This window comes from Solenopsis invicta, chromosome 1 (genome assembly GCF_016802725.1).
Source record: "Solenopsis invicta isolate M01_SB chromosome 1, UNIL_Sinv_3.0, whole genome shotgun sequence".
NCBI classification, from domain to species: Eukaryota; Metazoa; Arthropoda; class Insecta; order Hymenoptera; family Formicidae; genus Solenopsis; species Solenopsis invicta.
In genome coordinates this window covers 22416256-22443515 of record NC_052664.1, presented here as the reverse complement: position 1 = coordinate 22443515, position 27260 = coordinate 22416256, and the positions used below count along the sequence as shown (strand labels likewise).

General features: G+C 34.7%; 1 protein-coding gene across 4 annotated transcripts; it reads left to right on the top strand.

Moving 5' to 3' along the window:
- The first annotated feature begins 903 nt into the window (after nucleotides 1–903).
- On the top strand, nucleotides 904–26377 carry LOC105203744 (E3 ubiquitin-protein ligase UBR4). Of its 4 annotated transcripts, none has more exons than XM_039456993.1 (43): nucleotides 904–1062; nucleotides 1239–1336; nucleotides 2549–3000; nucleotides 3211–3735; nucleotides 4222–4385; nucleotides 4769–5006; nucleotides 5096–5213; nucleotides 5501–5679; nucleotides 5779–5947; nucleotides 6074–6300; nucleotides 6405–6528; nucleotides 6744–6970; nucleotides 7342–7551; nucleotides 7832–12337; nucleotides 12421–12578; nucleotides 12694–12837; nucleotides 12927–12959; nucleotides 13315–13516; nucleotides 13586–13775; nucleotides 13852–14235; nucleotides 14360–14814; nucleotides 14926–15039; nucleotides 15168–15380; nucleotides 17048–17224; nucleotides 17310–17484; nucleotides 17570–17720; nucleotides 18145–18373; nucleotides 18454–18603; nucleotides 18697–18999; nucleotides 19110–19336; nucleotides 19469–21236; nucleotides 21313–21474; nucleotides 21562–22186; nucleotides 22267–22457; nucleotides 22541–22717; nucleotides 22884–23300; nucleotides 23374–23769; nucleotides 23845–23979; nucleotides 24069–24410; nucleotides 24623–25077; nucleotides 25180–25504; nucleotides 25593–25752; nucleotides 25971–26377. In XM_039456993.1, the coding sequence occupies exons 1-43, from the start codon at nucleotides 941–943 to the stop codon at nucleotides 26033–26035; spliced, it is 15882 nt and encodes a 5293-aa protein (XP_039312927.1). In that variant the 5' UTR covers nucleotides 904–940; the 3' UTR covers nucleotides 26036–26377. The 4 variants fall into 4 exon arrangements, with proteins under 4 accessions (XP_039312927.1, XP_039312923.1, XP_025987191.1 ...); XM_039456989.1 differs by having other exon boundaries at nucleotides 12912–12959; XM_026131406.2 differs by having other exon boundaries at nucleotides 941–1062; nucleotides 5522–5679.
- The last annotated feature ends 883 nt before the right edge of the window (nucleotides 26378–27260 follow it).

The following is a 27260-nucleotide window of genomic DNA, read 5'->3' as shown; positions in this document are numbered from 1 at the left end:
ACTTTTTAAAATTTTATACATTTAATCAGAAATTATAGAACAAAAATTTTTAGAAATCTCAAGATATTTCAGAATTAATTCATGTATGAAAAATTTTGAGAAAGATGTAGATATGACTTTTTGAGTATTTTTGAAAAATGTTTCAATTTGTACAACAAAACTGAGGAAGTTATAAAATTGTTCAAAAATTCTGAAAAATTGTATAAAAAATTCTGAGAAAAATTTTCACTAGAGTAAATTAACTTGAGATTAAAATTATTTTGCATTGATATAAGTGGACAAAGTTTATAAATTGTATTCACGGTGTGCTAAAAATCACTCCGAAATCTTGAACGGAGAAAGATTTGACGAATTGTATTTGAACAATTGGTTATTTGACTAATATGATTGGTCAATTTGAGAGCGTTCTATTTTTGATTTGCAATTGATCACGGCGCAACTTTTCTCTTAGAACAGCCAATCACAATATTTATATTAAATTAGCCAATTAACGACGTGAGCAATCTGTTTTCATTCGTCAATTAGGTTTTAGAAAAAGATAGAGCAAGTTAAACTAATATTAAAGTTAATCTCAGTTATTTTCTATCTATACAGATAAACTTTAATTTCGGTTTACCTTATTTTTTTATTATTTTTTTTTTTAATTAAAAAGAGATGACAAATAAATTTAATAAAAATTTAAATGAACCTACATTGAGATAAAAATAGAGAGTATCTTTTTCTTTTTTTCTCTCAACGTTAGAGGGAAAAAGAGGAAATATGAACTGTATAAGAAATTCAACTGAAAAGAACAGACCAAATGTGATATCTGCAAAGAACAGACATCTGTTTTTCTGTACAGGCTACAACGGAAAGCACCAATGTAAGATCACTGTTCGTGACTAATGTAGATGATGAGAACGAAAACTGAACGAAGCTTCAGTTACATTCAGTATCGAAAATGGCGGCGAAGAGTGGTGGTCACGATGAGTGGCCCTCGGTGATGAAGCCGATATTGGGAACGTCGCCGCGTTCGTTTAATAAAACTGACGTTATCGATCTCGTAAAGAGCATCGTTAAAAGGTAGGTGCAATTCGCCATGGTCCGGCAACTGCGTTGAATCACGCTTTTCTCGACGCGTAAAAGCACGTTCCCCCTTGGCGGAGCAGAAAGGGAAGTCCGCCTGTCACCGCAGTTCGAATTCGTCTAATCTTTCATTTCACTCGGCAATAACACTCTTTTCTTCCATTGTTTTACAGCGAAAATAAATTTGTCTCTCACGAGGATCAATACGATACTTTTTACACGGCGGTCGCTGCCTTGTCGGCAGATTGTATTAGCGGTTGCGCAAATACGTGTAAGTAATATCGCGCATCTGTGCGGATAATTACATCAAAAAGTTTTTTTTTTAAGCATATGTATACATTTATTTTGAATTCCTATGTCCTTTCAATTCCAAGAGAGACATAAATTCCGTTATTCCAAAAGAGACGTACAAAAACAAAGAATGTAAAATATTTTTTGGTACTTACCTAGCTTAGGTAAAATACTCTTTAGGTAAAATATGTAGATAATATATAATTTTATAGATGAAACGTTAGATAATTGAGATAGATGTTCCTAGATACTTTAGATAAAAAATATTTAGATAATTTAAAATAAAATATTTTAAACTTTAAAGATGAGTTACTTATGTATTTTACCTAAAAAACTTGAGCTCCAATTTATAGGTGTAGTAAGTCTTTAGCTTTTGCTGTAAGAACTATAATGTTAACACTTAATACACACCTTGAGACATTTATGTTTTGTATATTTGTTTTTTTTTTTTTTAATATCTTGTTGCCAATAATTATAACATTTATAATTAATTTTTTAACCAATCGTACAAACACCATCTAAAGATTTCAAGTATATATATTTTAAGAGACAATAATTTTTATATACTTATAAAAGTCATGAAATTTAATGACTAACACGAACGATGATGTGTAATATCTGGAAAACAAAGATGAGTAATGATTAATTTGCTCTAAACTCTAGACTGCTCTAGACTTTACAGTTGAAATCTGGCTAGCTTAACCTTTCACAAGACACATGGAAAAATAAAAAAGTTACATGGAGTCTCTCATAAGACCTTGAAATAAAAACCATCTATTCAGTATAAGTGTAATATTTTTTCTCTTTTTATTCATAGCATTGACGCTACATTTTTTGAAAAAAATTTTGCGTGTTTTAATTATACCTAGAGTTCAAGAAACTCTATGTGACTTGCGAAAGGTTGAGAACAGTGCCAAAAATGCTTTATGTAAAAAAACGACATACATTTTAGAATTTAAAGTAAAAAGTTGAAAATTTACTATGCCTATTGTAGATTGTGATTAAGAGTATTTTCTTTTTCTTTTTTCTTTCATCCTTTTTTACTCCATGTGTCTCTTAAGATAATTCTGGAACAGTCAAATAATTCAAAGTATTTCAGAGTTTTTGTATGCTTTATTTTTAAATGTATAGATTTGTTTATATATATCAGATATAAATATGTACCGAGTCTCTTACAAAACATTTTTTTCAGTTGCCAAAAGTCAAATATCTATTGTCTGTCAAGCATGCAAAGTACTGCTTGCTTATCTCGTGGACAAGTTGCCACAACAACAAACTCAATCTGGAGATACTTCATCAACGGCTCTGACTACAAAGCAGCTGTTACTTCCAATACGTGCATTATGCATGGGACAGTCTTTACTTACGTCTACGGAAGAAACTGCTCTTGCTTCTGTAATAAAAAATTCCAAAGTACCACCTTATGTAACAGTTTTGTCAGGTGGAAAAGAAAAGGAGCCCTCTCAGCAACCTGTAAAAGAATCTATGCGATCTCGTTGCGACTTGTCTACAAGTATTCTTGAGCAGTTGACAATGCCGTTGCAAGATTTTTCGTCATCTTCAATTCTCACTAATGAAAGTTCTATCGATAATGCAAGTAAAAATACTAATGCTTCTACAGGCGAGACACATTCTGACATTAAGGTTTGTAGTACTAAAATGAAAATGTTTTTTTATAACTGAGTGAGATATATTTCCTTGTGATATAACTATCTTGAAAAAAATTATAATTTTTAATTGTTATTACATGTTTTATTGTACACATGTAATTATAATTAAGATTATAGTTTTTTTTAGTTTTGGTCGGAATAAATTAATTGAAAACTAAAAAAATAATTATTTATAATATTGCAGATGATGTTTATTTCAAACAATATAAGTACACTGCAGAATATGGGAGCAGGTGATACTTTGTTGGATATGTGTTTAAATCTCCCACATTTATCGCGTTATACCAGAAAGTACCAAGCTTATTTATCTAAAAAGGGATTCAGCTTACCAGCGAATGCTTCAGAAGCGCATACAATAAGACACAGTTTACATTCTGTCGTTAGCGACATTAACATTGTACATAATGTGATATCTCTTCCGATACTTGAACCTTTGACGCCACAGAAGTTGGAAAAGTTGTCATTGCTGACTATGTCCTGTCTGTATTGTTCAATCGCAAATGCAACAGCGTCAAGCATAGTTGGCATAACAAATGCAGTATCACCTAAGTGTAGTACAAATACTGCGGCAAATAGTCAAACTAATCAGAATACAAAAACTACCGATGAAGAGTACGATACTTTAGCAATTACAGTTGTTGAGAAGAGTTTAGAAATATTTGGCCAAGTATCAAATGTTATTAAAAATAGCACGCGTGCGGGAGGACATGTGAGTAATTTCTACGAGATTTGTTTTTCTTTGGTATTACAAAAATTATATTTGTCTACTTTTTGTAATATTACAATTATAAATATTTACACTAATTTATTTTAGAATTTTAATGATATAACGTTAATTTGTTTATAAATATATAAGTATATATAAGTATATATAAGAATTCTCTAACAGCGATGTTGCATATTTGTAACGCTCATTTTTCATACATAAATATAAAAATGTATCAGTAAATTCGAGATTTATACAATTTAGTTATGTTTAAAAATTGAAAATGGCAGTACTGATTACTGAAATTTATTACCAAAGAAGCATCGAAAAAATCGAAATAAAGAAAAATGAGATAACGATAGATTTTTACAAAATATTTTTGAATAAAATTAGTAAAAACTTTTTTTTAATGACAAAATAATATGACTTTTAGAGAATTAATTTTAATTTTATATAACTATGTAATTATATATATTTTAATTATATCAGATTCTGCAAAATCATTTACTTATTGGAGTGTGGCTCCTAGTCGCTGGATTGCAAGCGCAATTAACTGTGAGCAGTTTTAGTGCTGCGGATAAAGGAAAAGAAGAAAAAGGAAAATCACCAAGTAAAGCTCGCGACGGAAGTGGACGTGTAAATCTTATGAAAGTGTAATTATTACACGTTTTATATATTATTATATATTTTTTTGAGAGTTTGATTGAAGAAATTTTCCTGAAATTATATTTTATATTTTTGTTTGTACATTGTTAGCCATTAAAATCGCAACATTGAGAGTCATGTGATATTAAAGATATTACATTATGTTTATATGACAGATTAATTATGATACACGATGTACATGATTGGATCATGATCATTTACATATGTACGGCATTTGTAATCTATGACCTATTCATTTTATACATTTATTTCAATACAATAATATGTTCTAATGTGATGTGTTTTTTTTTACGTTGTAATTTTAATGGCCAGTATTGTGTTTTATTTTAATGTGACATTACATATTTTTATATAATTTTTTATATTTTAGACAACAAGGATTTGGTGTATTATCAGTGGCATTAGCATCACATGCATTAAATCTAATGAGCGCTCTTCTGGAAGATGTATCTATTGAAGCCAATTCCGATGTAGTTGTGGCAGTTCCAGAACCAGCGCCGCTGGATATTTTGTCTACCGCTACAGCATTACAAAGAGCAGTAACGTTCCTACAAGCAGTGCCATTAAATCATTTGTTATTTTATCTGGCTACTATTAGTTACAGAAAGGTATTGGATTATTTTTTATGCTTTTGCACTAATATTAAAACTTCAATAATGTGATATTTTATCATTGATGTGTATTTTATTTACCACAGGCTTGTACATTGAAAAGAGTACAAAAGCATCCATTAGAAGGAGATGCATTAAGTCAATCGGATTCGACTACATACTATGAAGATCTTTTGAGTTGTTCAGAGAACTCCACTGATGAGGGTAATATTATAAATCCACCTAAGATTATAATATATTTAGTTTTACTATTTAATAGTAAATTGATTATGAAAGATATATATTCAGAATACACATGCATGCGCCCACATACACACAATATCACAGAATCTTGATTTTTTTCTGCAGTTTCTCTTTTATCGCTACCAGTAGCAGGAATGTTAAAACAGAAGCTATTCAATGTGTGCTTTATAGTTTTATTTTACAGAACGCATGTAAAAAAATGCGTTAATCTTCCATAAATATTAATATATGCTATATTCGATATATAGAACAAACTATTATGTCGGCAGAGGAGGACAGCGAACCTATTTTAGGACTATGGTTTGAGGAAACCATTGCTCCATCGGACGAGACTTCAACAAATACTAATAAAGAAACAAATAACGAAGCAAGCGCGGAACGCACTACTGTTACTACCATTGTTCCTGACAATCGAGAACCACATGGAGTATGTTTCTATAGTTGTGATTATATATTAATATTTATTAATATTTTAACCATGGTAAGTTATAAAAAATAAGATAATTATTAATGTTTTCTTTTACAGTACATTTCTCTTGCAACAAAAATATTTCAATTTATGAATAAGCATTTAATTGGTAGTAGAAGTACATATGTTCGAGAATATGTGGTTAACGGCTTGGTTGAACAACAAATGGTAATATTGGCAGCAATTATAAGAGATCTAGATCATGAAACAGCTAGAACAGAAACAGGTAAATTTAATTGTCGTTATTTTTTTTGTATGTGTTATGTTGAAACCTTGAATATTTTTGAATATTGTATATGTTTTTTACATTTTGTATCAAAAGCAGTATTATAAGACAAAGTTGTACTTTTAGGCACAATTTCTGCATTTTACGGTGCTACATTGGGCACTATGTATTCGGAGTTTTCTCAAGCTTTAAGTCGTTACACTCACAACTTACTCGCATGGAATACACTAAGCGAATCTCTGCAAAATACTTTACTTCAACACTTGGGAGTGAGTCCTTGGTCCACTGAAAGCAATAATTCTACTACGTGGCCTCTACAAGTGTATCCACGAACTCTCAGCGTATTGGCACAGGTGTGTTGTGATTATTTAATGGCATTTGCATTAAAATTCTTTAGAATTATTAGTATCTTAATGATCTAACAAGTGTTATATTTCTAAAAAAAATGTATAATTAGGTATTGTTACTGAAACCTCAATTAGAAAGGGAGGCTGCGTGTATAAGCATATGGCATCGATTAGTAACAACTATGGTTGAGAATGTTTGCAATCCTCAAACAACATATGAAGCTGAAAACGAAGGTAGGGTGTAGCAAGTTTATCTTTAAATGATTTTATTTACATATATATGTATTTTTTAAGTCACATTTTTTACTTTATTCATTTTTACTTATTAAGTGGTTCAATTGTGTACTTATGTATATATGTAATTGTTAATATAGTTAATTTTTGTAAGATATATTAATATCTAAATTATTTTATTATTACTAGAACTAACTATTAATGTCTGTTTGTAGATTTAAACGTCGAACATGCTCAATTGGTTCTCTTTTTATTTCATTCTCTGAATTTAATGCAGAAGAAATCTGTATTACTTGTAACTGGAAGCGGCGCAGTGCGTTGCAGCGAAGCAGTCAAAACGCCAATGAAAGATTTTCAACTATTACACTTATCCCGACTGTTGCTGTTGCTTGAATACATGATGAAGCATCTGTATGATGCGCATCCAGTATTGCTTGAACAAGTAAGTTCTTTTGTCACGTATTTCAATTTATCATATTTGTATATGAATTCTACAAACTGCATTTTATACATATGTATAGTCATTACATTGCAGTGTAAATTATTTAAACAAAATAAGTTAAAATATATTTTATATGTTTAACTTATTTTAATTTATTTACCATCTGCAATATTACAATTTTGTAATGACAAATTCATTAAATGCTAGAGAAAGTTATTATCTCAATGTAATTGAGATAGCAAGATACCAGGGCCACCAGTGCGAAAGTGTCGCCTGAGTGGTAGTAAACATCTTGTACATTTATTATATTAATTATATTTTTAACTTTTTACAAAATAATGATTTGTATTCATTTTTTTTCTTTTTTACAGGTCCAATGGAATCTATTCTCTGCGACAAGTTTAGTATGTGATACAAAAGATGGAAACAAACAAACTGCCAGGGCTTTTACTCCTTGGGTAGAAATAGAAGATAATTATCGTAAATATGGTTCACAAGATGAATTCTCAATGAAACCACGTTTTTATAATTTATCGAGAACAGATTTTAATAACCAGGACGCACCAAAGTTGGATGGATTGGTAAATTTTACATGTATATTAATTATTTAAAAAACACGACGTTTTATAGAAATAATTTTTATGACTAAAGTAATATCATTCCGTTAACTACATTTATTTATTTTGATTTATAATAAATTTTTTATGCGTTTTGAATATTAGATAATTTATATAAGAAATTTTTTTTAAATATGTAATTTTTATGATTCTTTAGTTTCTATACAACGACATTGTATCTTTTTACTTATCATATAGTCTTACAATTTAATATAATGTAAAACATATTTATCGTGTTTTACAGGCCTGTAACTTTATTTTGGGTACTCCAGATAAAATGAAATATCCTCTCTTAGTTGATGCGTTGATCGACATCTTGAACGTACTTAATCAAACTGATATGCACAAAAAGAACGGTTCTGATAACAAGGAAAAAATTACATTTACTGGACTATGCGCAATTCAATATTGCTTTTCTATATGCTGGGAATTATTATTGATGTTACCTCCCTCGACTCCTTACATGAATAAACTTGCTCTTGGTGAGGAGATACCAGCTGGACCTATGCTACTCCATTCGTTAATATGGGGACCGAGAGCTGCGTATAAAACTTTCACTGGTTGGATGAAAGACTGTTTAGTGAAGCAAGGAATGTATACGCAATATGCGGAAAATTTGTTAAAAACAGTATCGTCCACCGTAAACTCTCTTAAATACGATGTTACTCTTGCAAAGAATTGTATTATTTCACTTAAACCTGAGTATAACTCTACTGACAAAATAATGCCGAAAGCATCATTGCCAAAGCTTGGCTCATTATGTATACTGGCTGCAGTTGTGGGAAAGCTGCAAGTTCTTATGGATGAGAGTATATCGAAGAATCCTACTGAGAATATTGAAACATCTAAGAGTACGCAGAATACAGATTCTGCACCTTCAAACAGAACTAAAATGATAATCGAGATTCTACCGCATATTTTATCATTGACAGATGCCATTTTAATGTCATGTCGATCCAACATATTATACCATACGCTTGAATCTGTTGAAGAACATAGAAAATATGGTATGCGAGATTATTTGATTCTGGACAACATTTTATCCATGGCAGGTGCAAATTGGGAAACGGAGTCATCATTAGTTTCATTCTTGCCAAGTTGCGTTAAATCTGCACTGGATAAATGGAAGAGTATCGCGTTTACTCCTGTGCCCTGGAATACATATGCAAATGATATAATACCTGCAGAAAGCTATATTTTTACTACGGTGAATTATCACGTCAGTTCCTTATCTGAACACCCAACGTTCTCTATTAATCCATCGTTGAAGAATCTGTTGTATTGCTTGGTCTCTTTTATGAATGAATACATTACTTCAGCAACAGCTCCGGAACCACAATCCGATATGCATTCTCAAGCTGTGGACATTCTCATTTCATTGTCAATGGATGCCCGTACTGACTATCTACGAGAGATGGCTACCAACACTCTGACTAAATTATTGGGACAGGATAATGATAATGAGGCACGGCTTTTGCGCGAACACTTGTTTGTGCTAAATCATACTTACAATCTTATAATCGAGTATACCGATAATACAGACGGATCTATTAAAGTTGTTATTGACGAGGATATTTTAGATCAATGTATAAAATATTGGGAACGATTGTTAGAAAAGCCTCTTGGATGTAAAGCTTTAGACTTGTTCTTTGCTCCCGACTCAAATCGTAGTCTCGTGTCCGTCTTGTTATCTATAACGTCGCCTCAAGCCTCGACGCAGTTTAGCACGTACGTTTTCCAGTTTTTCAGCGCTTTATTCAGAACGACTGAAAAACCGGGTGACGGATCACTCGATCGTCTTTGCAATTCGGTGGCTAGTTTTGCCAATGTTGAAGACGAGAAACTGCAAACATGGTTAAGACATGTTATACTGGGAGTAACAAATATACCAACGACTATTTCTACAACGAATATACCAACACCTACAGCCGGTACTGCGAATACATTGGTAACAGTTTCTGGCACATCAGAAGAAAGTCAGAAAGCGGATGAAAGAAATAACGCATCTAATAACGAACAAGCTCAATGGGCAATTTCCGATGGTTCTACTAATCAGCCTGCAACTAGTAACGACGAGCAGCTTACGATTCATGAGAACAGTCGTTTCTTGCGGGCACTTACAAATTATATAGTGAAAGATAAAAGCAATTTCAGTGCAAATGTTTCGATAACCATTCTTCAAGTTCTCATACCATTAACATATCATATTCTATCTCCTACCATCGAAGGTAATCGATTTGTACACTTAATGCACATTATGTCTACGCTAGCTGATGCTGGACTAGAAAAAGGACACACATTATTGTTCAAAGCTGCGATTGAATGGGTTGAGCTTTGCAAGGAGCAGATAATGAATAAGGATCCGCAATCTTTCGACAAACCGTCTCCATACATCGAAGCGGAATGTTGTATATTGAACTACATAGCCGACGTAGTAGGCGCGATTTGCCCACAGCAGGCGCAATCCCAAGATCGAGCCATTAGTCCACCGTGGGAAGGTGCTGTACCTAATAACGATGTGAATGATAGCGACTGGGTGGACGAAATTCCGCATGACGATGATGATAGCGCGGCCGAGGATTCGGACGAGGACAGTCTCTGTAACAAACTATGTACTTTCACGATCACACAAAAGGAGTTTATGAATCAGCATTGGTACCATTGCCATACGTGTAACATGGTCGACGGAGTCGGAGTTTGCACAGTATGCGCACGAGTCTGTCATCGTGGTCATGATGTTACGTACGCCAAATATGGAAATTTCTTTTGTGATTGCGGTGCTAAGGATGATGGATCATGCCAAGCATTGACAAAACGTAGCCCGCAGAGTTCGGAACATCAAGTGAGCAATAACATACCGTACAACAATGCTGGTGCACCCACGGAAAACAATCTACTTCTCACGAGCAGCCTGCGCCGAAGGGCTTCTAGTCCTGTGCACTTGTATGATAAACATGAGAGAAGCGGACGCGATACTCAAAGACAAGCATATTTAGCGAAGCAATTGGAATCGTCTAAGGATTGGATATCTTCCCAACTATCGAAGAGTGGATTGGTATCTTCATTGGTGGACTTGACTCGCGTGTTGGTACCTGCTGTGGATTCATCCTGTCAGCGATATTCACCGGTTGGTTGTCATGCACGAGCTCAATTAGCACTTAGACGTTTACACACTCTCGACAAGAAGTTTGAACATACGGATCAACTTATGTTACCAACTTTGGGATCCCAGGAGGGCGCATTTGAAAATGTTAGAATGAATTATTCGGGAGATCAAGGTCAAACGATTAGACAGTTGCTGTCCGCGCATATGATCCGACGTGTTGCCATGTGTTGTTTGTCGTCTCCACATGGTAAACGACAGCACTTGGCTGTCTCGCACGAAAAAGGCAAGATAACAGTGTTACAACTTAGTGCATTGCTGAAGCAAGCTGACTCATCTAAAAGAAAGTTAACTCTTACGAGACTTGCCTCGGCTCCAGTACCTTTCACCGTCCTTTCGGTCACTGGAAATCAATGGAACGAGGATTTCTTGGCTGTTTGTGGCTTCAAGGATTGTCATGTACTTACGTTCAATAGTTCTGGAACGGTATCTGATCATTTAGTGTTACATCCACAGCTTGAAAGTGGAAATTTCATTATTAAGGCGCTGTGGCTTCCTGGCGCACAGACGCAATTGGCGTTAGTCACTGCTGATTTTGTTAAAATTTACGATTTGGGAAAGGACGCCTTGAGCCCACAATATTATTTCCTCGTGCCGACGGGAAAAATAAGAGATTGCACTTTTATGCATGCGGAAGATGGTACATTCCACATGTTACTCATGTCTTCTGCTGGTTATATCTATAGCCAAGTAATGGACGAAGAGAGTCAAGCCAAGCATGGTGCTTTCTACGTGACAAATACGTTAGAAATTTATCATCCGGAAATCAAAGACACTGGTCAAGTAGGTGGTGGAGGTGTCTCTATTTACTATTCTCACGCTCTGCAGTTATTATTCTTCAGTTATGTTTGCGGTAAGAGTTTCATAGCGCCGTTAAAACACATGGACTCCGACATTACAGTGGTATTCCAAATTAATCTCGCCAGTAACAAAACAAACGGCAATAAATCTAACAATAATCAGCCGCAACCACTGTGCCAATGGAGCGAGGTGGCGAATCATCCTGGATTGGTTTGCTCCATTTTACAGACTAGCAATAATCCAGTGATACTAATGATTAAACCCGATACAATCATGATACAAGAAATCAAAATTATGCCGGCGAAGGCAAAGATCATGGATATGGTTGCTATTCGTCATCCCAGTTCGAATGCAGAGCACCGCACGACACTGATACTATTGTGTGAAGACGGAAGTCTGAGAATCTACATGGCTGGTATGGAACAGACTGGATTTTGGATGTCACCCACTGTGCAACCGATCAGCACTACTTCCGGTATCAAACCGACGCGAAAGAAGAAAACAAATAAGATGGGAAAACCATCGGGATCTATTACATTTCCTATTGATTTCTTCGAACATTGTCAGGTGATGAACGACGTCGAGTTTGGCGGTAACGACCTACTGCAGATTTATAATGTTGCGCAGATCAAGCATCGTTTAAACACCACCGGAATGTACGTGGTCTCCACGAAAGCTATGGGCTTTAACGTGGAAGTTACGAATAACGACGTGATTTTAGTAATGACGGGAATAAGAGTACTCTTTGGCAATCAGGACATTCAAAAGGCACCTCTGTACGTTGAGGTGAGTTGAGATATGTCTATTATAGTATATAAAGTCTTCTGTTTTTAATTCTAACCAGCTTTATAATTATCGTATTTTTAAAGGTATTTGGTAGAAGTATTCGAACTGCACTAACCAGAAGCCGGTGGTTTGACATACCTCTAACGAGGGAAGAGAGTCTCCAAGCTGATAAAAAATTGACCATCACTTTTGGACCATCTCAAGATCAAGAGTGTGTTATTATGGTCGATTCCATCAAAATGTTAGTGTGACTGCAATATTATTGGATATCTATTTTTAAACGAAAGCATAAAATATTTTATATAGATAAATGTATATTTTGCTATTAATTACTAGATTTTTGCTTTTTATTAAAGTTATGGCAAAACCAAGGATGCATTTGGATGGCCTGAAGAAATAGAAGAAATTCAATCTTGTCCACCAACATCCGCACCAGTGACAACAGTCAATAATGAAACTGATAATACCATCGTTTCTGCACCATTATCCTCAATGAACAAGTACGTAATAGAATTTTTTTAATATGAAATATATAAATTAATTATTTTATAAAGAAAGTATTCTTTAATCCAAGCATATATTGTATCAGAACTGCAAAGGATAGTTCGATTAACATGGAAAGGTAAGAATATATTATAATTTTATTCTTGCAAAAACAAAGTAAAGGAATAAATTTGGCAATTAACGTTATCAATTAATCTATAGATAACTTATAAATAATGGATGTTTGTTGCGAAAGAAAAATGTGCTCCTGATTGTTTTTAATAAAATTTGGAAACAAATTCTGGTAACAATTTGTTAAAAGTTTAAAGCTATTGTAACAAAGCATTTTTTATATTGTTTATATCACTAATTGTGTGTGCGTATATTTATTATGTAATTTGTACGAAAATAAATGTTTTATATTAATCAGGAAATATGTATAACATACGTACCACAATTGTACTCTAATAAATAAATTTCTTTTAAACTTACAGAATGATATCCAGTATTCTTGAAGTCTTGGAATCTTCATTTATCTTATCCTCGCATGATGACAACAAAACTTCATTGAAAACTACAGCTGTCGATGTTGCATCGCGATTATTAATATTACCTACCCCACCATCAGTACAAATGCATACGACAGCTTTGTTAGCTGCTCTTCACATCACTAAACAGGCTTATCACCTTCACAAGGTACATTGATTAATTATTTGTTAGTAATTTTAATAATTATAGTTCTTACATTTTTTGTGCGTTTTTTAGGATCATGCATTGTTATCACATGTACTTGAATCCTTGAAGTCAATGAGAGAAGCTAATGATTCTGCGGATATAGATGCGGAGAACTTTTACAGACTTGTACTTATCGTTCGTGCTATTGCCGTTTCTCGCCCGCACAATCTCGCGAAATTTGCTGAACAATATGCAAATAAATCAATTGACGAAAGCACAGGTATGTAATATGAATTATTGATAAATGATATTGTTAAATGCACAAACGTGTGATGTCTGAAATCATTTGTTTCTAGTGCCTGTTTTCGAGAAAGATCGCCTAGAAGCTCGTTCGAACACGAAAGCTGATATAAATCAACATCTGGTTATCCAATTGATGGAGATACTGTGGTCTCTACATATGGCGTATCCTAAAAATATGGCGCTTGCTCCAGTAGTCGTGCCGGGTCTTACGCATGCCGAAGGAACGGTTCATGCAATCGTGGAGATAATTCACGCTTTTACAATATGCGATGTTGAAAATAATACCGCAATAGCTGCCAAGTTGTATCTGCAGTTGTTACTGTCGTCAGATACTACCATTAGTTTTAGCGCCAAGCACGCGATAGTTAGAGTGCTGAGGCCTAGATACAGACGCAGGAGAGTGTATATTCCAAGTCCGCCAAACTGCAGTACTCCAGGTATAAAGATGGAAATGTCTTGGAATTATAGAAATCACTCTAAATAATTTGGGATAAAGATTTTTTTGAATCAACCGTATGTTGTACTATTTATTTTTCATTATTATCATCGGTATTTTTGTAGGTGTAGTTGCTGAAATTGAAGAAAAATCTGTGTCTGTACCGTCACAAGTATCCCAAGACACAGTAGAACGCGATGTGGAACAGCAGTTTGACATTGAAGCCGTCGAAGCAGTAGACAGAGTGGCAGTTATGCTTGGCGCCGAAGGCAGTCAAAATTCGGCCGCCGCGAGAGTAGTTAATCATCCGTTAGAAGCGCTACTTGGTGCGGGGAATTTCCCACAGTTGCTTGATATGCCGCCAGACGCCGACGATGAAGCGATGGTCGAACTTGCGATAGCCCTCAGTTTACAAGATCATGAAGGGGCTGCTGATCTGCAAGCTTTGCGGCAGGGATTCCAGCAAGGCTTCCCTAATTTGCAGGGTATACAAAGTCTTCAGAATTTAAGTGGTTCCACATTGCAAAGCTTGCAAAATTTAGCAGCACAAGGATTGGTCCAAGTGCCAAATGCTGCTCAGGTAATGTTTCTCTGCGTAAAATGCCTAACTTGTCTATAAATATAATTAAATTTTATTTGATGATTGGTTTTTATATTTAATAATTGAAGATTTGATGTTTTATGCGATTAGGCTCAAGAAGGTGGACATTACTCTGATACGACTGCTTCTGCGGGTGGTTCTGACGACGAAGGATCAACTGCTGCCACCGATGGTAGTACTCTTCGAACTTCTCCTGCTGAACAAGTGAGTTACATCTTGGCATATGTATTCTGCCTTGATACTATTATTCACCGAAAGTATGTGGACGTGGATCAACAGAGTCTTAGTATTCGCACATATCGTAGTAACACTTGGGACACATTTTATGTTAGGGTGGTAGTGGTGGTAGCAAGGGTAGCGAGAGCGGTGGAAGCGATAGCGGAGGCAGCGCCGTTGACAGCATGACAGGGGAACATAATGTTTCTGGCAGGAGCTCCGCATATGGAGACAATGCTCCCGACAGTGCTATGCCTCCGATTGGAATTGGAGTCAATCAAACGCCACGCTCTGAAACTAATACTCTAGACGTACCTACAACTTTTACTGTAAGTTCCGTGTACTTTCTACAGTACAGGTTTACATAACAGACTTACTATTGTTCTTGAAAACAGAAGAAATAGCGACAACAACTTAACGCATTTCAAGACATTAGTATATTATTACATATAGAAATTTGTTTTATTTTTGTCTATAATACAATATCTTTTTCTTTTTATTTGATATCATTCATCATTGATACATCATAGGCTGTCCTGATAATATTTAATTGTTTCTGAAATTTTGACAATTTATACTTTATGAACTATTAAAAAAAAAATTTTCTGAAATGTCTAACTTCAATCTGATAGTCTTAATTGACTGAATTTCTCTTTTCACATACAAATTTTTAGATTTTAGAGTTTGTAAAAAATTACAATATTTAAAGTTTAAAAATCATCCTTACACATACACACATACACACATAGTATATGTATACATTACCGAAAGTTTCATTAAATTCATGAGTTATTGGAAAATTTTGTTACATCATTACGTATGATTCACTAATTAATCATAAAATTTTTGGAAAATGATTACATATTATAGTTATTGCTCTTACAGTTAGGTCTTGTGCACAATGAAGGAATATTAGAATTAAAATGTTAGAATTAGTTTTCTCAATGAACGTTAAACTTAATGCACAATAAATACAAATAAAATATGAGCTATAAATGTGTCGTACAAAATACAATATAATTTATATATTTATCTATTGTATTTATTGAAAAAACTTATTCTAAAATTCTAATATTGCTATATTCAAAATTTTAGCATAGTATACGCAAAGTATTGCATTTATATTGCATTTATATTTTTTTAGAAAATTGAATACACTTTACTTATTTTATCTGCAATTACATTGCTATAAAAGAAAGATAATACTTAAATAATATCTAAAAGTTAAAATTAATATTCATAGAAGTTTTATAAAGTCTACTTTTAATATTACATTATATTAAAAGTAAACTCTATGAAAAATTTCTTTTGTTACACTTGTTTTATTAAATGATTGATATCGAATTAATATTTTGGGCTTCCGTTCTCAAAAGTTGCCTTTAGCTCACACTGCCACAAATATATATATATATATATATATATATATAAAAATCATGTACGATGTAAATTTTATTAAACATTTTTAATAACGTGCTATAAGACTTCGTTGAATCCTTTTAATTGTCGGAGTCTGAATGGAATATAAAATATAACATGTGTATCTCGATATTGGCTTTGTAAAATATAATGTAAATAAAATATCACTATATATAAAATTTTTTTAATGGCTGGAGGTGCGTACAGATTGCAGGAACTAAAATTATTTAAAATAGGCAATAAAAGTTAAGTTTTATTGGGTTAAAAATAAACTATTGCATTCCATTGAGACTTCGAAGTTTAAGTAATTTAGTTTGGATTCTGATAATATGTTATTCATCATGCTTGTCACAAAGATTATGATTAAGTAATCATATTGTACATGCATTAATATTTTTTTGTAAATTTTGTCATACGTTTAGAATGTATCATTTGAATATAACATCTATCATTTTATCAGTTTTGTCTAAACTTAATGATAGAATACCAGAAGTTTTGACATGAGAAAACGTAAAACTAATTAAATGAGTTAGACAAATATATTTTATATTTATAAATTATTGTTTGCTACCATGATTAGACTAATGAGCAAGAAGAAGGTGCCGAGCAAGAACAGGGCGTTGAACAAGAAAGTGACACAACTGGCGAGATCACTGTGAAGCTACATGCTATACGGCTTTTATTGTTGGATAGATTTACACAATTTGTGCCTAATCTAATAAATGTTCGAGGAGTGCTTGCCATTCCATTTATGCAGGTACCGTTATTGTACTATATTATAGATTGAATGTCAGGAAAATTAAGTGAAAGAATAGCCTTAAAGCTTTTATTTTCTATCACAGGTTGTATTAATGTTGACTGCTGATCTTGACGGTCAAGACGAAAGAGATAAAGCATGCGTAGAACGTTTGTTGCAAATGCTCGTGAAAGAACTAGAAATGGATAAGCCTGATACAAACAACATATGCGAGCGTAGCAATAAAAGAGAAGTTCATTTGGTTATTATGCGTTTACTAAGTAAGTGAATAATTGTCCATCTCAATTATTGGTTTATATTAATATGTTGTATATATTATTATTGATTTTTTTATTACTTTTTTAGGTGTTCTTATGTCTCGCTCGAAATATGCCGCAAAGACTCCTTCGGACAATCCAAATTTTGTGTCACAAACTACTGCTGCAATATTGAGCAAAGCTGGCATTATCGATTATTGTCTAACTTTATTACAGGCCTTGCTTGATTATTGGAAAACGTAAGTTTACTTCAGCCTCGATATAAATGTCTCAGTAGTTTTAAAAATATAATTGATTATACCGATATTAATTTTTCATGAATATCAATTATTTTAATCTTATCGAAATATAGGATCTCTATTTATCATTTAGCTCATACTCCTTTGCTTATTACTTTCTAATTAATCTCTTATAAAATGGAGATATACAGGATATTTTCCAAGTAAATATAAAAAATTGAAAAAGATATTTGTTAACTTATTTTAGAATAAGTAGCTTTATTTTCAAAATTTAGGATCCGCTCAGGGATGCATCCCTTATGAATATTTTATCAGAAAATGCTTTTTTTAAATTAAATTTTTAATGTCATATGTACACATACTATCATTCTCACATGGAGAGCTATGCGTCATTTTAATTTCATGAATATATTTTATTTATTAGAACCAATACAGAGGAATCTGGTACTATGATTGGAGGTCAATTACTCAAGGAACATCTTACAACATCGCCTCCGGATATGTCACCGTTCTTTTTGAGACAATATGTTAAAGGTCACGCTGGCGATGTATTCGAACCTTATCCCCAATTATTGACGGAAATGGTACTACGATTGCCGTATCAAGTGCACAAATACGCAGAAAGTACCGTGGTACAACCCGCATTCGAACAGGTAATTGCGAATAATTTTTCTAATGACAGATTTTTACTTGTTTGTGAAAATAGATGATTAATAAATTTTTTTAAATCCAGCCATGGTATTTCTACCTTTGTGAGTACATGATGTCGTATCAAACACCATTTGTCAGGCGACAAGTACGTAAATTGTTGCTCTTCATATGTGGCAATAAGGAGAAATATAGACAATTACGGGATCTTCATGCTCTTATATCTCACGTGCAGGTAATTTTATTATACTATATTCTTTTATTAAGTGAAAATAGTTAATTGTAATAATTGTAAATTAAACTTGAATTATTAAATTTTTGTTTCTAGTCCGTACAACAGTGTTGTACTACCGGTGGTTACGATCCGCCGCATGCTCGTCCGCATTCCATCAATCTGCCGTACGACTCTTTAGTGGAACTGATCGAACATTTGAAATGCTGCGTGGAGATTGCTACTAGTCGCACAGGAAATTGGCAACGGTTTTGCTTAAAACAAAACACAGTTCTGTCGTATCTCTTTGCCATATCAACACTTTTGGACGAAGGCGTGAGCCCTACAGTTCTTCAGTTGTTGCAATGTGCTATTTGTTCAAATAACAAATCTAAAGATACAAAGGACACTAAATCAAAGGTAAATGTAATGAGATAAATTGTACGATTACATGTAAATACTTTTTTCATAATATATTATAATTTATGTTAATAATATTTTATATTTAATATATAAATTGAAATTTTTAGGAATCGAAATCGACGACTGGCACAAAAGAGAGGCGTGAACGTGAAAAATCAGAAGATTCTGATACGGAGGCTAAATTCGAAGAAGCACAATGTTTAACTCTAGTGGAGCAAATTCAAAAGCAAGTGCATCCCACATTACTGATGAAATTTATACAAACTTTCCTCCTTGAAACAAATAATACGAATGTTCGTTTACAAGCACATTCGCTTGTACTAGCAATTTACAAGTAAGTTATCAATTTTTTTTATTCCAAAAGTTTAATCAATTATTGAATAAAATAGAAGTAAAATAGAAAGAAATATAAGGTATAAAGCGTAATAAAAAATATGAAATTAAGAATGTATTTTTTTAATTTTAGAAATTGTGGACCGACAGATCAGGAAGTTTTGTTAGATCTTTTATGGCGTTTGTGGCCTCTGGTTCCAGCTTATGGCAGAAAAGCAGCACAGTTTGTCGATTTACTTGGTTACTTCTGTTTAAAAACACCGCATGCTGGAAAGAAGATGCACACGTATATGGAGCAGGCGGTTGCCGTTTTACACGCGCAGAACCAATTACTCGCGCGACATCCTAACGCAAATCTTTACGTCAATCTGGCACAGTTTGTTGAATTGGACGGCTATTACTTGGAGAGCGAGCCTTGTCTTGTATGCAATAATCCGGAAGTACCGATGGCAACAATTAAGCTGTCTTCAATTAAAGTTGATTCCAAATTTACAACGACAACACAAATTGTGAAGTTAGTTGGCAGTCACACCATTAGTCGCATTACTCTGCGTATAGGCGATTTAAAGAGAACGAAGATGGTTCGTACCATCAATGTCTATTACAACAATCGGTCGGTGCAGGCTGTCGTAGAATTGAAAAATAAACCAGCGATGTGGCACAAAGCAAAGAAGATTACGCTTGCCCAAGGACAGACGGAAGTCAAAATGGAATTCCCGCTGCCGATAGTCGCTTGCAATCTCATGATTGAGTATGCCGATTTCTACGAGAATATTCAAGCCTCATCCGAAACATTGCAGTGTCCGCGATGTTCCGCCAGTGTGCCGGCGAATCCCGGCATATGCGCGAATTGCGGCGAAAACGTGTTCCAATGCCACAAGTGCCGAGCAATTAATTATGACGAGAAAGATCCGTTCTTGTGTCACGCTTGTGGATTCTGCAAATATGCAAAATTCGATTACACCCTGACCGGTAGACCGTGCTGCGCCGTTGATCCCATAGAAAATGATGACGATCGAAAGAAAACGGTAGCGACCATTAATACTCTACTAGAGAAAGCGGACCGAGTATATAAAACGTTGATATCTAATAAACCTACGTTAGAAATGCTTCTTGTTAAGATATCCGAGCATCGTTTGGATCGAGGATTAGAAGACGGTATACAGGTGTCTGGCAGTACCCAAGTGAACAGAGCGATCCAATTACTTGCTCAGAGGTACTGCGGCGAATGTAAAACCTCCTTCGAGGAACTCAGTAAAATTATCCAACGTGTCTTAGCCTGTCGCAGAGAGCTCGTTGCGTACGATAGAAATCAACGTGGTCAAAGTAGCTCGCAGTCGTCGTACGGTACGTCCAGTACGAACGATGTCATAAAGGACGAGACGATAGTTTCACCAGTCGGACGTTGTTACGGATGTGCGTCTGCCGCAACGGAACACTGCCTCATACTATTACGCGCATTAGCCACCAAAAGCGTAGCTAGAGACGTACTGTGTAAACAAGGACTAATCCAAGAACTCGTAGAACACAATTTGCGAAAGGGTACGGTACAAATGCAAGAAGACGTGCGACAACTATTGTGCCTTGTCACGAGAGACAATGTGCAGTCGACTAAAGAGATATGTTCACTCTTAACTAATCGAATCACGCTGACACTTCGTGGACGAGTTGCCACACCTAATCTCTCGGTCGCTGTACGACATGAAATGGCTCTTCTCGCGGCACTCGTGCAAAAAGAGGATTCGTGCTGGGAACAAAAATTGCGATGCGTAATGCAGCTATTTTTAACGGCTTGTAAAGAGTCGAAAAGTCCCGTTGTAATGGAAAGTATCATACTACCGTGTCTGAAAATTCTGCAAGGTCTCATTAAACCTGATCAACCGGTGTCGAAGAAAAATAAAGTAAGTGTCTAAACGTAGCTGTCTTTTTTTGCAATATACGTAATGTATAGTGTTTTTTATACAATTCTAATTTTAGGATAAAACCATCGAATCTCTGGCGACTGTACAGCCACCGGAAGACGTCAGTATTGATGTGGGTAAATGGATCAGCGGCGATCCCAAGCATTCGTATTCCGAATGGCTTCGCCGCATGCCGGCTAAGAAAACGGAACCATCTACAGCTAAACCTCTTGAGCAGGTTGGCTATAAAATAAAGCAGTAAATTAATGATAGAAAATGAGAAATATCTTGATTTATTGTTTCTCTTCGTGATTTTTTGTTTCAGGAGGAGGCTCGTGTGTTGTATCTGATGGAAAAATACGGCCATAGGTGGCATCAACGTTGTATGAGACATCAAGGCGTTCAACCGCTGAGACTGTCAGATGGTGCTTGGTTGAAGGAAGTTCTCTTTAATCCCAGTTCTCGTCTGGCACGTCAAGTCGCTTGTAATATGATTGAGAGTCTGTGCCAAGGCATAGAGAGGAAAAAGGAGGTTCTCGTTTTACTGACGTGTTATTTGGAAGAGTTACGTACTGCCGGCGAGAGCAGCACCGAATTCCTTACGTTGTATCAAAGTTTAATCAGACAATCACCTTGGAAACAATTCCTAGCAATACGTGGTGTAATGACTTTATTGGCGGAGCTTTTGACTCGAGAAATAGAGGAATTACACAGACTAGAGGAGACTACTTTGACTAGCGATCTTGCTCAGGGGTACTCGTTGAAGATGCTCACGGAACTTCTGGCAACTTTCTTGGAACAGGAAAATATCAAACAGCAATATAAGGGCAGATTGGTCGGTGCGGTGTTAAATGGTTATCTATCACTTAGAAGACTTGTTGTTCAACGTACTAGACTAATCGATGATACGCAAGAGAAGCTGTTAGAACTTCTGGAAGAAATGACTACCGGTAATAATTTCATAATTTCTTAGATATTTTCAATAATCTTCGCTCTTACGAGGATGAAATGTATTTATCTTGTATATTAGGCACCGAAGAGGAAACTAAAGCATTCATGGCAATTTGCGTTGAGACGATACAAAAACAGAATCCTCAAGATGTTCGTACCCCAGTATTTATATTTGAAAGATTGTGTTCAATTATCTACCCGGAAGAAAATGATATTGGAGAATTCTTCTTAACACTTGAGAAGGATCCACAGCAAGAAGATTTCTTGCAAGTGAGTTCGCGTCTTCATTTTTAAATAAAATATTTATATTTACGTAGAAGATATTTTTACTCTTCTTTTTTATACTTTTGCAGGGGAGAATGTTAGGAAATCCTTATAGCAGCTTAGAACCTGGCCTTGGTCCACTTATGCGAGATGTCAAAAATAAAATTTGTCAAGATTGCGAGTTAGTTGCACTTTTAGAGGACGATAATGGAATGGAACTTCTCGTTAATAACAAAATTATCAGTCTGGATCTTCCAGTTAAGGAGGTAAAAGTTTATTCTAAAATTACCAGTTTTAAATAAAAATATAAATTCTTAATTATCAATCTTATGATATTGCATTTATTGCTGTCTTTATGCAAGTAGTTAATGAAAGATGTTAATGATCAATTTTATTGTTTATGCATGAAATTAAATATATTTTTTTATCTAGGTTTATAAGAAGATTTGGGTATTGGAAGGCGGAGAATGCGATGCTATGCGCGTAATATATCGTATGCGTGGCTTGCTTGGAGACGCGACTGAAGAATTTGTTGAAACTTTGAACGCCAATAGTGAGCAAGAGGTGAACAACGAGGAAGTTTATAAAATGGCTAATGTATTAGCAGATTGCGGCGGTCTTCAAGTTATGTTAGACAGATTGGCAGCGATACATGATGTAAATCGCGCAAGACCTCTTCTTCAAGTGCTGTTGAAATTATTCAGATTGTGTGTGAAAGTAAAAAAGAATCAAGAGGTTTTAAGTAAACCCGAATTAGGAGCGGTAACCGTATTTTTAGATGTTCTTCAACGTTGTCTCGCTACAGAGTCGGAAAATTCTCAAGCGAAAATCACTGAACAGTTATTGGACGTAAGTATATGGTAAAAGAAACATCTTTCTTCGATAGTATGAGCAATATACGAACGCTTGACATTGATTTTAGATTATGGAAACGATATTGGCAAATGCGGCATCACAACCGTTTAGTGCGTTTGAAGCATTTTCACGTACTCTCGGTGGCCCGGAACATATCAAGGCGCTCTTATCATGTACACAGTCCACAGCGGTCAGGCAAAGTGCTAGTGTGCTCGCGCACCTTGCGAGAGTTTTGGCAGCGTTGACTTACGGCAATAAAGAGAAAATGGCGCTTTTATGTGATTACTTTAAACCTGTATTAAACTTTTACAAATTTGATTTTGAACACACGCCTGAAGACGAGCAGAAGCTAGAACTGTTCTGCATACTCACTCAAGGCATTGAACGAAATGCCATTGGTAATACGTTGAAAGATTACATCATAAGCATGGGCATAGTAAAAGACGCCTTTGAATATATCACCGTAAGTATTAAGTAATATAAGTATAAGTATATAAGAATACATAAATTTAATGAATTTTTTTCTTTGTTTTTCTAGGTGCACGCTCCATGCGTTAAACCCACGCTATTACGCACAGATAGCGACGAGCTAAAGGAATTCATATCTAAACCAGCTCTGAAATATATCCTACGCTTCCTCACAGGGTTAGCTACGGATCATGATCCGACTCAAGTAATATTAACAATAAATATATTTTGTCTTCATAATCTTTTCGTTCGTAAGACATTGAAATAATTTATTGTTTTTTTATTTTATTGTAGTTAACAGTCTCGCAAGTAACTATCAGCATTATCCATCGGCTGGAACAAGTATCTTCGAACGAACATGTTGGCTCATTAGCGGAAAATTTGTTGGAAGCATTATGCACCAATAAACGGGTAGCTGAACTCATCGAAGAAGCCCGCCAGCATACGCGTAGCGAGAAGAAACGCTTAGCTATGGCGATGCGTGAGAGACAATTGGGCGCACTTGGTATGCAGACTAACGATAAGGGTCAGGTCACCGCCAGTGGAACAATTCTACAACAGATGGAAGACCTGGGCGATGAGACTGGACTGATTTGTGTTATCTGTCGCGAAGGATACAAGTTTAAGCCAAATATGGTAAGATATTTTCTATCTTTTTTGTTATATATTTTAGAGGTAAGTGGACATTTTACGTATTTTGGAATCTATTTTTGTATAACAACAATATACATATATATGTATATATATTATGTGTTTTTATATTATTAGTGTTAAATATTTCTCTGCGTATTTTCTTTATTATCTTGTTTAATTCTTCGATTATATTCTTTATCATTGTTTTAATACAGGTATTGGGTGTTTATACATTCACGAAGCGCTGTAATGTAGAAGAATTTGAAACAAAGCAACGAAAAACTGTGGGTTACACGACCGTCACGCATTTCAATGTGGTCCATGTAGACTGTCATATGTCTGCGGTACGTTTGGCGCGCGCTAGAGACGAATGGGAGAGTGCGGCGTTACAGAACGCTAATACAAAATGCAATGGATTGCTGCCGTTGTGGGGCCCACAGGTTCCCGAATCTGCATTCGCTAGCTGTTTAGCTAGGCACAATACCTATTTACAAGAATGCACTAGTCACCGCGATATATCTTATTCATCGACAGTTCACGATCTGAAACTGCTTCTTTTGCGATTCGCTCAAGAGAAGAGTTTTCACGAGGACACTGGTGGTGGAGGTCCCCAATCGAATATGCACATAGTGCCGTATTTAATACACATGGCTCTATATGTTGTTAATACGTAAGTATATTTCAGATGACATACTAGAAATTATATATTATAATAAAGAGAAAAAATTTAGTATAAAAGTTGCGTTATCAATACTGATGTTTTCTTTTGCAGAACACGATCGGCAACTAGAGAGGATAAAGCTTTAATGACTTACCTGGAAGTACCGCCAGGCTCAGCGTGGCTCGATAGTTGTTACGAAGCAGAGGGTCCATTGTATCAGTGCACACTTTCGCTACTTCTACTTACACCCGCTCGTTGGAAATCGCATAGACTTACACACCTCAATCGACTACTCGTCTTAGCACATCAGCGTTACGTGTCCCCTTCAGCCACTACAAAGACCATCATGGAACCAAGCGCCAAGGATTACGCTATTTACAAGAACATTCTAATCTTCTTTGGTCTAGTGGATGCTATTTATGCAAACTTCTTCAAGGTTGGGAGAGTGACTTTAATAAATTATTAACTACGTTTTAATAACGCAGTTACATTGATTTGTCTAAATCGTAATTTTACGCTTACAGAAAGTAAATGTTTTATCCGATGATCAGTGGCCTTCGGTTTTGGCTGAATACATCAGACACAATGACGAAGCCATGTTAAAAGCCTCGGAACGCGTGCTTTCATCGTATCGCGATGAATTATTACCATGCACATCATTCGAGGAATTTTGCGATATTGTTGGTAAGTCTTATAGGTTAGATTAATTGTAGGTATTAAGAAATCAAAGAGCTCAATAACTAACAGGCTGAGATGTTTTGAAACTTCTCTTTGAAACAAATTTTGTATAAACCATCAACTTCATTCATGTATCAAATTCTTTGATTATTCGTTTTTGATCCAGCTGAAATAGAAATAAATGAAAAAAGGTGCTAAGGCTAAATATAAATATGTCATTACAGGCTTATTAGAAGATATAAGAAATCCCTCTACGTATATTACCGACATCCTGCGACGCCTTGCTTGAAGATACTGGAAGTTCTCATTGTGTAGCTTATTACATCATTATTATTGGCGAATCGATTTTCTTTTCTGTTCTGTTGCCCATTCGATATAATCCTTTTCAAGACTTTTATATCGAAAGAATTTTTGTGTCCTATATTAAAAATTGATTCAACGTGATATATATTTAACAAAGACAGAACTGTGAATTCAGGGTGAATATTGCGTTATACGTGTGGTGAGAGATATAGATTATTATAAATTATTCTTCATTGCTATTATAAATCTTTACTTGTAGACAGATGTGTATATGAAAGAAAAACTTATGCTTTAATAAAATGCGACTAAATAAAAGTGTTTAAATATATATGTTGGTATTTTTAAGATTATTTATCACTGTGATCGATATTACTGCATATCTTTCCTGTGGGCATTAGAATGGGATGAACCAAAGTTGCGATAAAACATAAAATATTGTACAACTTGTACTAACAGTTTTTCCTGTTTACTACCATTAATATAATAGCAAATACTGTTACAATACATTGTATAGGAATGGTGTACGATCAGTGACGATCATTTGTATAAATGTTTCTTCGCTCGCTATTAATAATAACTTTATATTCTATACGATTAATGACGTTACCCCTAAGTTATAAAGACTATTATTAACACTATTGTCTACATTGTATAGCCTCCGTTTTCTTACAAAATTCATTACGCGCGCACGTACAATTTTATTTCATAACAAAGTTTTCGCTCTCGAATATTAATTATTAAATTCGCATTCATGACATAAGAGAGCGATATTATTTTTGGCAGTGAAACCGATCTTGGTATTCAAAATATAGAAAGAGTATCAAAATGTAGAATAAATTTGCTTTCGCTCAACACATGGAGGTGAATATACGTTATACAAATACGCCCACGTTAAATTTGACGTTCAATTTGCAAGTCAAAATACACGCAACGTACATATATATAATTATAATTATACATATAAGATTATTAATATCTATTATTACGAAACTGTTGCGGCACAATAAATAATCGTCTGCAAAATATTAATTATGCTAGTGTCAATGTATCACGTTACTTGTTATTTATTTAACTTTTTTGTAACTCTTACATACACACTCTTATTGCAAATTGTTGGAAAAAAATGTTTCGACGTCGAATTTAGCGGGGCACATTTTACAACAAATCGTTAAACACAGTTCTTTTTTCGTTGGTTCGCGATATACTTCGCG

What these genes read in the sequence shown, in the direction of transcription:
- LOC105203744 (XM_039456989.1), top strand. Translation starts at nt 941, where the DNA reads ATGGCGGCGAAGAGTGGTGGTCACGATGAGTGGCCCTCGGTGATGAAG. An exon ending in GTAAAGAGCATCGTTAAAAG is followed by an intron (nt 1,063 to 1,238) that starts GTAGGTGCAATT and finishes ATTGTTTTACAG; the next exon opens with CGAAAATAAATTTGTCTCTC. An exon ending in TGGATCTTCCAGTTAAGGAG is followed by an intron (nt 22,718 to 22,883) that starts GTAAAAGTTTAT and finishes TTTTTTATCTAG; the next exon opens with GTTTATAAGAAGATTTGGGT.